Source organism: Eptatretus burgeri, chromosome 3 (assembly GCF_056783735.1).
Source record: "Eptatretus burgeri isolate ZD-2024b chromosome 3, Ebu_testis_v1, whole genome shotgun sequence".
Lineage (NCBI taxonomy): Eukaryota > Metazoa > Chordata > Myxini > Myxiniformes > Myxinidae > Eptatretus > Eptatretus burgeri.
In genome coordinates, this window is record NC_140963.1 from 24,869,867 (window position 1) to 24,883,288 (window position 13,422).

Genomic DNA, 13,422 nt, shown 5'->3' on the forward strand with positions numbered 1-13,422 from the left:
AAACTAAACTGGCATCACAAATTAATTATTTACACAGTGATGTATAACACAGTAAAAACAGCCAGCCACATTCATAAAAAAGGCTTCTGTAATTGCAAAGAGCGGTATGTCGCCTATTTATGCACGGGACACAGACTGGAAGATTGAGCGACCCTCTGCTGCAGACAGGTTACTATCACACATGACAGCTACCAGACGTACACAAACCTTGAAGAACTGACCAAAAATATACAAAAAAAACAAAACAAAAACTAAATCAATTTGGCTTGAAGTACAGTTTTAAATTTTATTCAAGATCCGACAGCACAACTCATTGTGAAGGAGGCAACAGGACTGAATTACAAGCTGATGGCAATAGGCTATTATCATTCATTCTCATATCGCTGGGCCTGCAAAACAGCTTGAAGCACAGTGTAATTACCTTTCAGTGTCCGTACAGGCTTATTATTCTCAGTTCTTATAACAGTTATGCCTGTTGTAGGCTTGTAGTCTATTATCATTCATCTCATTTTGCATTTTCCCCTTTATAACAACGATTCTCAATGGGTTTTGTTTCATTTTTTTTTCACATTGAACACAATAATTCAGATAATACTGACTCACAATGATTGAACACAATAATTCAGATAATACTGACTCAACAATTCTTTTTTTAACAATTACATCTGTTGAGGCACAGGCTTGTATTGTCAGACAGTATTCACTTACTCATGTTAGTGGGATGGCTGGGCCTGTTTCTTTGAACAAAGCAGCTGTATTCTTGGTTTTAAGCTGTAGACTGCAACACGAAGATCATCCTCAACTCCAATGAGCCGTGATCTGTATTTTTTCATGATAAATATCAGGAAGGAAAAGGTCTTCTCACAAAGGTATGTAGATCCAAATGGAATAAGTATATCAATTGCAGCCTTTGATAGTCCTGGGTATTCTGCGGCCACTGACAGCCAGAATTCCTCCAGTGTGGATGAGGCAAAAGTGGTCTTTAATGTGCGGTCAGAGGAGAGGTCCAAGAGCGCATCCTCAAGCTCCGATGACAGGTGTCGGGCAGATGAGGTGATGAAGGGCTGGCGTATCCAGTCGTTTCTCTCTGGGGTGTTGTCTTTTGGGAAGTACCTATTGAAGTGGCCAAGCAGGCTTCTGAGGTGAGTAGCAATAAGTCCTTTTATTGTTTCCATGCTCATGTCAAATTTGACCATGAAGTCCTCGAGCTCAGGGAACATTTCCACACTGCCTTCTTCGACTCGCGCTGCCCACCGCTCAAGCTTCTGAGTAAACGCTGTAACCTTGTCAGAAAGCATGAGGACATTGGTGTTTGGGCCTTGGAGAGACAAGTTTAGACTGTTCAGTTTATCAAATATGCCTGCCAGACATGCAAGGCCAGTAACCCATGTGGGGTCGGTCAGGTGGTCAGCGAGGGGGGAGCCACAATCTGAGAGGAAAATGCGAACCTCCTCACGCAGTTCAAACAGTCTGGTTAAAACTTTCCCCCATGATAGCCATCTGACCTCTGTGTGAAATAGTAGAGATTCGTGTTCCGATCCCATTTCCTGGCAGAGTGTGGCAAACAGTCTGGAATTCACCAGACGGGATTTGATGAAGTTCACCACTTTTATTGCTGTTTGGAGAACATTGCGGAGTTGTGGCTCGAGGTTTTTGCTGGCGAGGGCCTCTCTGTGAATAATGCAATGAGTGAATTTGACATGCGGCGCCACTTCCAAAACTTTAGCTTTCAGTCCCCTTCATGGCGCGAGCTCCATCTGTACACACAGATGTAATTTTCCCAACTTAGCCCCTCCTCATGCATTTTACTGTCCAGTTTGTTAAAAATGTCATCACCAGTGAAAGTTCCTTCAAGTGTCGAGGAAAACATATCCTCGTACATTTTCCCCTCGTTGCTGTATCTTGCAAAAACAAGTAACTGTGCATCACTGGAAACATCTGTTGTTTCGTCAATTTGGAGGGAAAATTTTCCACTTTTCTTCACTTGGTCAATGAGCTGCTCTTCAATGTCGTTGGCCATTTCACCAATGCGCCTCGCCATTGTGTCATTAGACAGTGGAATAGTCTCAAGTGTGCTCGCTATTTTTTCACCATGCATAGCGCTGGTCATTGCAATCGCTGCTGGGTGGATCAGGCTCTCTGCAATAGTATGGGGCTTCTTGGATTGAGCAACCAGGTATGCCACTTCATATGAAGCCAACAGGGCTTTGACAGGGATTGTAGAGTGCTCACGTACAGTCGTCTAGTGGCTCTGTAGTTCTCCCTCCTTACGATGAAAAAAAAATCTAATGGTTTGTCAATGTAGGATGGGTGTTTGGTTTGTAAATGTCTCTTCAATTTCACTGGTTTCAAGCTTTCATGAGCAAGCACTTCTGAACACAGAACACACTGTGGATATTCCACTTCATTTTTGGCGAGGCATGTGAATCCGTCCTGCAGAAAGTCAATCTGACATTTCCGACGCTTGTTGGAGGCCAAATCTGCTGCCGGCACCTCACGTTTTTCAGTTGAACTTTTAACAGTTGGCCCACCTTAACATGTGTCGTCTTGGTCCGCATCTTGAGCTGGCAGACATTTTTTGACAAGCCACCGATCCATATTCAGCCACCTTGGAGTAGTTAGCTAGCGCTAACATTGACTTTCAGCACCTGCCACTGTGTGTCTGTGTCTGTCTGTCTAAATTATAACATTGGAATGGGAGATTTAATTGAAAAAAATCCTTATGAATTTCTTTATTATACATTTGTTTATTCGTTTTGACAACCTTCCCGCGACCCCCGAAAACAATCTCGCAACCCCCCAGGGGGTCGCGACCCCGAAGTTGAGAACTATTGATCTACTGGACCTGTGTGTTGTGTGCTCATGGCTTCCAGATTCGCAATATCAATGACTGTGGTGATATTCTTTGATTCAACAAAGCTCAATGTCCATGTTGATATTTACATATGCGATTTCTCACAAGCCTCGCATTTCATTTTCAAACATTATCTGTCAACAACCCATTTGAAGATACAGTATTTTCTACCCTGAAAGTGTGTGTGTTTGTTCTTATCTCCATTGAGTGTTTCAATAGAAGGAATGGAGTCCTCCCAGGAGTTGAAGAACATCTATTCATGGACCAGGTTATTAAGTTTTGTTGTTCTCAAAGTTTTGTTCCGAGGGCTCTTCAAGATCGTCACCGAGCCCAAGACAGCTTACAATTCCTCATTTTAGTAATATGCCCAGGAATGAGATGTGTGTTTGGTTAATATATTTATTTTTAATTGAGATTAATCGGCCTAACTATTGCTGGAAACGTTTAATTTTCATATCAAGAAAAGGGAGAAAAATATCGTTCTGTTCTTGTATTGTGTTGTGCTGACACCTAGTGGAAAGGATGAAAATTAAATTACAGGCAACCATGAGAATCAGTAACTGGTTTGTCATGTCTCAGCTGGGCAATACATCAATAGTGGACTGATAGCACAGTGCCAGAGAACTATAGCTAAAACTAATAGTTGGGGTTTTAGATTGTATTCACTGGTATTAGGATGACCGTTGTCCAAAATTATGCTTCAAATCATATGTCGGCACTTATTAAAAGTCGATATTTGGTCTTAAACAATTTGTATTAGGGTATTTTTCAAGATCTCGGTGGATGCCAGATGCATATGTAAGAATAAAGAATTATAGCACACATGACTCAATATGGTTAAGAATAATAAATAAATAAATAAAGCTGTTATTTCAGATCATATCAGATTTGGGAGCATGGACCAGAGCAGTGCATCACTGCATCCACTGGTACTCCAGAGGCCTCCATCTTGCTATCCCCCAGATAGATGCCTGGCCCATTCCAATCTCCTTGAGATGCCGATAAAGCTGCTGAAACCACAAGGCACATGGTCAGCTCATTGACGTCCTCCACAATCGAGGCTCCCTCACTGAGAGTGTCTGGCTATCAGGATCAGGAAAACGAGCCACATGTCAATACAACCACAGTTGATGCAGGTAACAAATCACATTTGAGTTTCTCAGCAACCACTCATTGGCCACAAAGTCTGACAAGCGATATCCAAAGATTCTCTGTACCGAAGGAGTTGTCTGCATCTCAGATGGTTGGTCAGAGTCAAAGTCTCACATCTGTAGAGCAAGACTGAAAGGACCAAGGACTTAAAGACTCAGACCTTCATCCTCCTGCATTGGTACCAACATCACCACACCCCACGAGCCAATGAATCCATGGCTCCCCAGGCCCAGCCCAGATTCTATCAACTCCTGGCTCACAAGCTTTGTGGAGACATGAATTTCACTGTTAAGGCAAGTGAATCTCTGACCTCAACGCAAACAGGTACAGACAAGATAGCAGCATCCAAGATGTCATTGAAAGCCTGGATCTTAGTTTTGACCCAGGAAACCTGTATTCCCAGCGGCTCACACTTCATTCAGCACCTCGATGGCTCCCAAAAAGATGTCCAGAGTCTCCACAAAGATGACTGCATCATCTACAAAATCAAGGTCAGAGATCTTGACATTCCCAACTGATGTACCACAACTTGATCTCTCTGGACATACTCCCCAGAATCCAGTCCATACAAGCACTGAAAAGTGTGAGGACCAATACACACCCCTGATGAACTCCAGTCACAACTGGAAGTCAGAGATGGAATCACCATACCTCACCCCACTCAACTTGAGTATAGTGCAGAAATAAAATTCATCAGTTTGTGGGACCCCACAAAGACCGACAAAAGGGCGATGCATTGCTATTTTTCCATCCAGTTTCTATATTTTGTGGATGGGACAAGACTGCGACGAAACCTGGTGGGCATACCCAGTAACAACACCTGTATTAAAACGTCTATCAATGTCAGAGATCAAAGATGAAGACTTCAGACAGCTTGAACAACTTGTTCTGCTTTACAATCGTACGTGTTCTTATAATGAAGTGAATCAAGCACGACAGGTGCCTTTCTCAAAGTGAAGGCGTTCATCAATTTAATATAAAATCAAATTGGACAAGACAACTCCAATTTAAATATCAATTACTGGTTTATAAATAAAAATAAAAATTGTAACGAATTACAAAATGAATCATTTTTCTCAAAACCAGCTATTTTCCAAGGTGAGGACAAATTATGTGTAAACTGAAAAGGTACAATTATTGTGAAAAGATACATAATGTGAAACGAATAATTAAATTTGTAAAATGTAGAAGTGCAACCATGAAGGAGAGAAAACTCATAGTTCAATTTTCCCCATGGAATTAAACACATTTTGTAATTGTTTTTTTCAACAACAAAAAAAATTGTTTTAACACATTTTGGAATTAAAATTATTCATAAATCAACCCATTTTGGTAAAATTGAATGGCGATGTTGAACAACCTGTAATGATAAAATTTTAAAAAAAAATCAAAAAAAAAAAATCACATTGAACAACAAATGGTACTCATTTTGTCTGAACAAAAGACATAATAAATTATCAGACAAATGGTAACAGTTTCCAAAACAAATCATCGTTTTTCTCATGATTGATAATTTTCAATCGAAAAGTGAAATGTAGTAATTTTCAGTTACTTTTTTGTGCATGGTAAGAATGGCAAGATGCAAGATGATTAGAACATTTATTTATATCCGAGCAAATACCACCCATTGCTTTGCCAATGGAACCACTGGGGAGGGGGGGGCGGTTGAAGAGGTAGGGGATAGAGAAGTGGAGGGAGGGAAGGTATACGTGCGGTGGAGTGTTAATTACGATTCATACCGTCTCATCAAAATGATTCTGCATAGAATAACAGTGAGAATGGAAACAAAATGATGTTTGAAATCCATTTTCTACTTGTCATATGATAAACACCACTCATGCAAGTCTGGAGACAAACCAACCAAGACACAGAGAGAGGAGGGTGCTGCACTGCATTGGGAGGGGTTTGGGCAAGGATGAGACAAAGAGGGGTTGGAGGAGGGGCGTCAGCAGCCAGAATATGTTATGCTGAAACGCACACATACACTTGGCCATCAGCAATTTTTCAGAAATCGGCAGGTTGGGTGGAGAAAAGTAAATGAATGAAGCAACGTTGTGTTTCATCATATTGGCAACACATACATTTTATTTATTTACAGTGGTTTGAGTTCGAGCATCATTGCTAACAAAATTAATTAATTACAAACAAACAAAAAAACCATTGGTCCAATTTGCACATTTTGATCCTCCATCTCCTCGACCTCCAGAGTTGAATGGTGTGGAGGGGATTTGGGAGGATGGTGTGAGGGGAGGAGGAAAAGGAAAGCAGTGCCATGAGAAGGTAGGCATCATACCAGAGTTTTAAATGCACCCAAACAGCAACGGTTTGAGATGAATTATAGAATTGATCCAAGCAGCAGCTGCGACTTTTTTTTTTTTCAAGCAAAGTTTTCATTTGTCCAATTCGCACATTGACACCCTTTATTCTCCTTAACTCCAGAGTTCTATGGTGGTGGAGGGTATTTGGGAGGATAGCATGAGGGAAGGGAAGGCAGTGCGAGAGGAGAAACTCCACACCCCTCCCCTCCCTCTGTCTCCTCCTCTTCCCACCCCTCCTCATAAAGTGCATGCATGCATCTCAGCGTATAGCGATGTGTGCCGAGCCGGTTTCCCCTCTGCCTACCTGACCTAATTAGACGTTTTCATTTTTCACAAAAAAAAAAACTCAACCGTTTGTCCAATCGACAAAATTGCCTTCTGGATATCCAAGAGCATGGTGCATTCATGCTTCATTTACATACACACACCACCCCCCCCCAGAATTAAAGGTCAAGCTGAAATGGCAGTGAACCCTCCCCCCCCCCAAAAAAAAACCTTGTCCTTGCTCTATTTTACAAATGGGGAATATCAAAAACTGCTTCACCTTTCAAATGATTTTATCATGACTGGACCTGCCCTGACATGGATCGATGTGTCCTTGACCTACATTATGACTCCTTTTTAATCAAAACTTAAATAGATTTCCTCCCATTTTCATGAAGTTGAATTCTATGGATAGATTGCAGATGGACACATTTTGGTAATTTACTCTTTTTTTTCCTAAACGTTGATCCAATAAAAGCACAAAATGGTCATCGTTAGTAAACAACAGTAAACCTCCCCCTCATCACCACTCATGCAGCCAAAATCTCAAAATTCAACTCCTCTCTCAACGAAGAGGAAGTGATGTCAAACACTGGCAAAGCTCTACCAGCTGACTTTGAACAGTTTTGAATTTTTTTCCCTCCCCCAAAATTGTAACTGAATAAAGGAGGCAAAATCAACTTTCTAGCTCTACTTGAAAGTACTAAATACTTACATGCAAGTGGTCGGAGAGCCATTTCTTTTTTGCACAAAATCAGAGGTAGAACAGTACTCAGTGAAGCCCATGGTGTCACCTCACATGCTACTATTATTATGGCCCATATACAACATGCATTGCTATTATCTGAAGCTTTAAGACATTCAAGAGCCAGATTTGTGCATTTCAGGGCTAAATGGTGTGGAAGATGAAAATGAACAACTTTTTTTTTTTTTTTTCAAACTATATTCCCTATGGTTAATTGATATGTATGAAATTTCACATCAATGTCAAGAAGTTCTGCAAAAAAAATTTTCAATTCAATACGACCACCAGACAACGCAACTGATGAAGGCATCAATTTAAACCTTCACTCACATAAAGTCTGAGATCAGATATTTTGGTTATGGAACGAGTCAGCCAATTATGGCTGGAAACCCACTAAACCAATAACAATCACCCTACATAACCCATGGGGATATTTTTTTTTTATGTTATTTTCCACATTGAGCAGTTTCACAAATTGCCTTTCATCCAATATGCATAGCTGCCATACCATCAAAGTTATCAAAAAATATCCTCCATGGGAGTCAGTCCTATGGTTAAAGTTTCACACCAATCAGAGCAGCATAGCAGTTGAAGAGAAGAAGAAAGAGAAAAAGAGAAAGGAAATAAATAAGGGAAGGGGGGGGGGGTAACACCAATAAAGACAGGTATAACAGTAGCCTCAAAACTCTGGGAATGCATAGTTTCACATTTGTGATCACTAAACTTTTACTTGTGGAAAAATGCAATATTGATCTCCTTTGCCAGTTTAAAAAAAGTTTAAATTTTAGGTTCAAAAATACATAAAAATAAAATAATAAACTAAGTTTTAAAGGATGTGAATATAAAAAAAAATAATTTTGGAAGTTTACAGCAACATTTAACACCACTACAAAAGTTAAATTTGTTGCTTGCAGCTGTGCGAGTGTCCTTGATGAATTTGAATTCAAAGTTTGGACCAAGTGCTAAAAGCCCAAAGTTTGCTATTTAGAACAATTTAAAATTTGCAGAACTGAGTTTGGAGGGGGAAATTGTAATAAAGTCATCATAATAAAAAAAAAATAAATAAATAAATAAATAAATAAATAAAAATAAAAAACTCTGCACATGCTCCAGACGAGATTCCAAGCAATTTGCCAAATTACGGCTAAACTATAGGTTTGTGTTAAAAATGAAATTCAATTGAAATAAAGTTGTTCCTTGATCATATAACGATGTCTGGATACTGAGAAAAATAAACCAATTGCTCAACCTCACTTTTCATGTCACACATTGTCATAAAAGAAATGAAAGGCAACTCATTGCAGCAACATTTATTTTCAAACAGCTCAACAGGAGAGGCAAACTTGTAGATTTTTTTTTTCTTTTAAGAAATCAATATTCTTCTCCCTCCTCCTCTTCTCCCATGGAATCAATTCCAACCTCTTCATAATCCTTCTCCAAGGCAGCAAGATCTTCACGCGCTTCGGAGAACTCACCCTCCTCCATGCCCTCACCGACATACCAGTGGACGAAGGCACGCTTGGCATACATCAGGTCAAACTTGTGATCAAGACGAGCCCAAGCTTCAGCAATGGCTGTGGTGTTGCTGAGCATGCAAACAGCACGCTCAGCCTTGGCAAGGTCACCCCCTGGCACCACAGTAGATGCTTGGTAATTGATGCCAACTTTGAAACCAGTTGGGCACCAATCAACAAATTGGATGGAACGCTTCGTCTTGATGGTAGCAATGGCGGCATTTACATCCTTTGGGGTGACATCGCCACGGTAGAGCATGCAACATGCCATGTACTTTCCATGGCGAGGATCACACTTCACCATCTGGTTAGTGGGTTCAAAGCAAGCGTTGGTAATGTCAGCCACAGACAACTGTTCATGGTATGCTTTCTCAACTGAAATCACAGGTGCATAGGTGGTCAATGGGAAATGAATGCGAGGGTAAGGTACAAGGTTGGTTTGGAACTCCGTCAGATCGACATTGAGTGCACCATCAAAACGCAATGAGGCGGTGATCGAGGAAACTACCTGTCCAATGAGGCGGTTCAGGTTGGTGTAGGATGGGCGCTCAATGTCCAGGTTTCTGCGACAGATGTCAAAAATGGCCTCGTTATCCACCATAAAAGCACAATCAGAATGCTCCAGTGTGGCATGGGTAGTCAAGACAGAGTTGTAGGGCTCCACTACTGCAGTTGATACTTGAGGAGCAGGATAGATGGAAAATTCTAGCTTTGACCTCTTGCCATAATCGACAGACAGGCGCTCCATAAGAAGAGATGCGAAACCAGAACCCGTTCCTCCACCAAATGAACGAAAAAGGAGGAATCCCTGCAGACCCGTACACTGTTCTGCCTGTCATAAGGGACATCAGGTAAATGGGAAAGGAAAGCGCATAATTGTGATAGTTAAATATCCAAACAGTAAATGGACAGACCTTCAAAAATAAGAACGCTTCATTATTACTTTTCAAACCATGTAATGATTAAACCTTTATTTTTTCCAGGATTCAACACGACACAAAAAACAATTTATTTATTATCTTGAAGGAAATTTCCAAATTGCCAATTCTAATCAGTGAATCAGTCTACCTCAATGCAAATTCAAAATGCTTGTTTTACTATGATTCGTAATATACAATTTTTTTAAAAAAACAAAAAAACCCCAAAAAACGATGTACCAGTTTACGAATGCGATCCACAACTTGATCCAGGATTTCCTTCCCAATGGTATAGTGGCCACGAGCATAGTTGTTTGCAGCATCTTCTTTGCCAGTTATCAGCTGTTCAGGATGGAAGAGCTGCCTATAAGTCCCTGTGCGAACCTGATCTGGAATCCGAGAGGGGAAGAGGGGAAGAAAAAAAAAAGTTGGTAATGAATGATTAGCACCATTTAGTAAGGCCAAATTTTTTTTTTTTTAAGTACCAGTTGATCATCCCTGCCTGCTTCCTTTTTGTCAATCACCATGGGGGGGGGGGGGAGAAAATGCACCATTTTGGAAGTAAGCTGTGCAGTGAGGAGTCTGCAGCACTATATAAAATAAATAAATAAAAAGGCCTGTGGGGGACTGTCAGTTACTTCAACAGGTGGGGTGACTTTACTGTCCTGACAAATAAAACACAAAAAAAATAAAACCAACAAAACACGGTGGGTTACGGTTTTATTATTATTATTTTGAACAGATGGAAATACATACCATATATTGAAGCAGTTTGCACCACTCAAATCCATATCTTCATGTATGACTCTTGCACCATTGTTTAAAATCGATCATTTTGCCCACATAGATTTGTCGGGCACTGAAAGCCAGCAGCCATTTTTGAAAATACGACAACCACTACCACCAATAATAATAATAATAATAATATAAAAACAAACATAAAAAGGGACTCCATCCATTTTTTAAAACAATCTGGATGATCAACCGATTTTTCATTTATTTGGCTTAATATAAATTGTAGGTATTTTAATAGTTTGTACAACATTTTACCTCGACCACAGGGCCATCAAATGAAAACGCGTGCGATCATTGGTTCAGTTTACCAACGTATTAAATGTTTAACATTCATAGCACTGACACTAGTCCATACGATTCATCAAAATCAGTGTGTGTGTGGACAAGGGGAGGATACGAGTTGTGCAAACACTTACCCACAACTGATGGCTCGAGATCGACAAAGATGGTTCGTGGCACGTACTTGCCGGTGCCAGTTTCACTGAAAAACGTGTTGAAAGAATCTCCATCAGTAACGGTTTTGTCGAAGGGTCTTTGACCATCAGGTTGGATACCATGCTCAAGGCAGTAAAGCTCCCAGCAGGCATTGCCCATCTGCACCCCAGCTTGGCCAACATGGATCGAGATGCACTCACGCTGTGCAATGATAAAAGGAGAGGGGGGGGGTAATGAGAATTTGTAATTAAAAGCCGAGACTAGTTACACTGAAAACCAACTCGGGTTGGGTCCTGTTGACCATTTGACCTTTTCTCTTAAACCACACACGATTTTGATGAAACTGGACAACATTCTCCACCCGTAATGTACCAAAGTTTGTTCACACCCTTAGGGGATGGAGGGGTGGGGGGAATTCAGGGTCTAAAGGTGTTTTGCAGGGAGAGGGTTTGAGTTACTTGTGCCCGATCCAGGTGAGCTTCAGGACAGGCGGTTCTATTTGAGTTTTCTGATGACGAGTCGGCAGGTTCCAATTTCCACAATATGGAAATCAAGATTCAACTACATTTCACAATTATACTTTCTCCACCACATTCAGAGCATGCACACAGAGTCGAAGAGATCGGCGGTTTAAACCACAAACAATGCATTATAAGGAATATATATATTTTTTTTTTTTTTAACAACAGCACAATATACGCCCGAAGGTTGAAACAGAATTGTGCGACAACATGGAAAACAGCATCCTGGTTGCCATGGCAACCACTTTAGATGACGAACGTATGTCGCTTCACACAATCTGTACCAAACGTGAAAGTTGAAAACTTTGGGAGTTAGAGTGCGGGCAGGAACGGAATTGTATATATATATATATATATATATATATACATATACATACATACATATACACATCAGGGGATACAAAAAAAAAAAAAAAAAAAAAAAAAAGTACAAACAGGACTTTCCTCTTTGCTTAATATTCAAGTACACCATTTAAAGGGTGTGTGTATATATATATATATATATATATATATATATATATATATATATATATATATATATATATATATATATATATATATATTTTTTTTTAAACAGATAAAACGAAAAGTTGGAGACCAATTGACAGAATAGCCCAATGCTTTAAAGTTCCGAGAAAGGGAAATGTTCATATTTAAAGTTCACGTCGATTACACATTGATGCCAAACCATGGCTTCGTATTGGAAACGATAAAAGTTCATCGAAGTTTCACGACAAGCTTGATGATCATTATTAATTCGTAACCTCAAATTAAAATATCTGTGCAATTTGTTAAGGAGGAAACACACATTGAAGGAGTTTCCGATTTTAAACAAATCAAAAGAATTCAGGTGATCAGATCAAGATGAACAATCACGCTGTGATATATATATATATATATATATATAAAAAAATAAGAAAGAAAGAGATAAATGAATCCTTCTCCACCGGAATATTTAATGCGTTTAATAATTCGGAACAAAACTAACAAACCCAACACTGAACGAACTCGCTGAAATATAAATGGTTTCTCGTGTAAACTTATTGAACCGCAAACTCATCGATAAAGAATCTGATCAAGTTACAAAACAAACATCCATGAAACTTACCATGGTTATTGTTTATGTGACAAATCTGGAGAGAACCAAGAACCGTTTCTTCCTCTTAATCGATCACGAGTGTGCACGACTACCAGGATCGACCAACAACACAACGAGTGTGCACGACTACCAGGATCGACCAACAACACAACGAGTGTGCACGACTACCAGGATCGATCACCAACACAACGAGTGTGCACGACTACCAGGATCGATCACCAACACAACGAGTGTGCACGACTACCAGGATCGATCACCAACACAACGAGTGTGCACGACTACCAGGATCGATCACCAACACAACGAGTGTGCACGACTACCAGGATCGATCACCAACACAACGAGTGTGCACGACTACCAGGATCGATCACCAACACAACGAGTGTGCACGACTACCAGGATCGATCACCAACACAACGAGTGTGCACGACTACCAGGATCGATCACCAACACAACGAGTGTGCACGACTACCAGGATCGATCACCAACACAACGAGTGTGCACGACTACCAGGATCGACCACCAACCATCACACACAATGTGATTAAATGGGCTTTGAGCGGGGCGGGTCCACCACCTGATTGGCCAATTTGAACACAGATGTGACGTCAAAATAATGAACAGCCCTGTTTCCTTCATCCCGTGACAGGTTTTATTAATTCAGTGATTATCAACATATAACAGATGAATATGGAATACAAACTCCGAACGAGTATTGGTTGGGATCACATTTGATTACAATATAAGGATGTATTATTAAATGTAATGCAATTAAATCGTGCAATGAAGTTGTTGTTTAATATTGATT

The 13,422-nt window shown here is 40.2% G+C and overlaps 2 protein-coding genes across 2 annotated transcripts; both read right to left on the minus strand.

The window, feature by feature from the left end:
- Positions 1–713: 713 nt before the first annotated feature.
- Positions 714–4,223, minus strand: LOC147029565 (zinc finger BED domain-containing protein 5-like). Its single transcript, XM_085872133.1, has 3 exons — positions 4,203–4,223; positions 3,773–3,937; positions 714–1,547 (listed from the first exon to the last, which is right to left on the minus strand). The coding sequence occupies exons 1-3, from the start codon at positions 4,221–4,223 to the stop codon at positions 714–716; spliced, it is 1,020 nt and encodes a 339-aa protein (XP_085728259.1).
- A 4,204-nt stretch (positions 4,224–8,427) lies between these two features.
- Positions 8,428–12,725, minus strand: LOC147029566 (tubulin alpha chain, testis-specific-like). The gene is made up of 4 exons (XM_085872719.1): positions 12,624–12,725; positions 10,976–11,195; positions 10,005–10,153; positions 8,428–9,679 (listed from the first exon to the last, which is right to left on the minus strand). Exons 1-4 carry the CDS (start codon positions 12,624–12,626, stop codon positions 8,705–8,707), a joined length of 1,347 nt encoding a protein of 448 aa, XP_085728845.1. The 5' UTR covers positions 12,627–12,725; the 3' UTR covers positions 8,428–8,704.
- Positions 12,726–13,422: the final 697 nt, after the last annotated feature.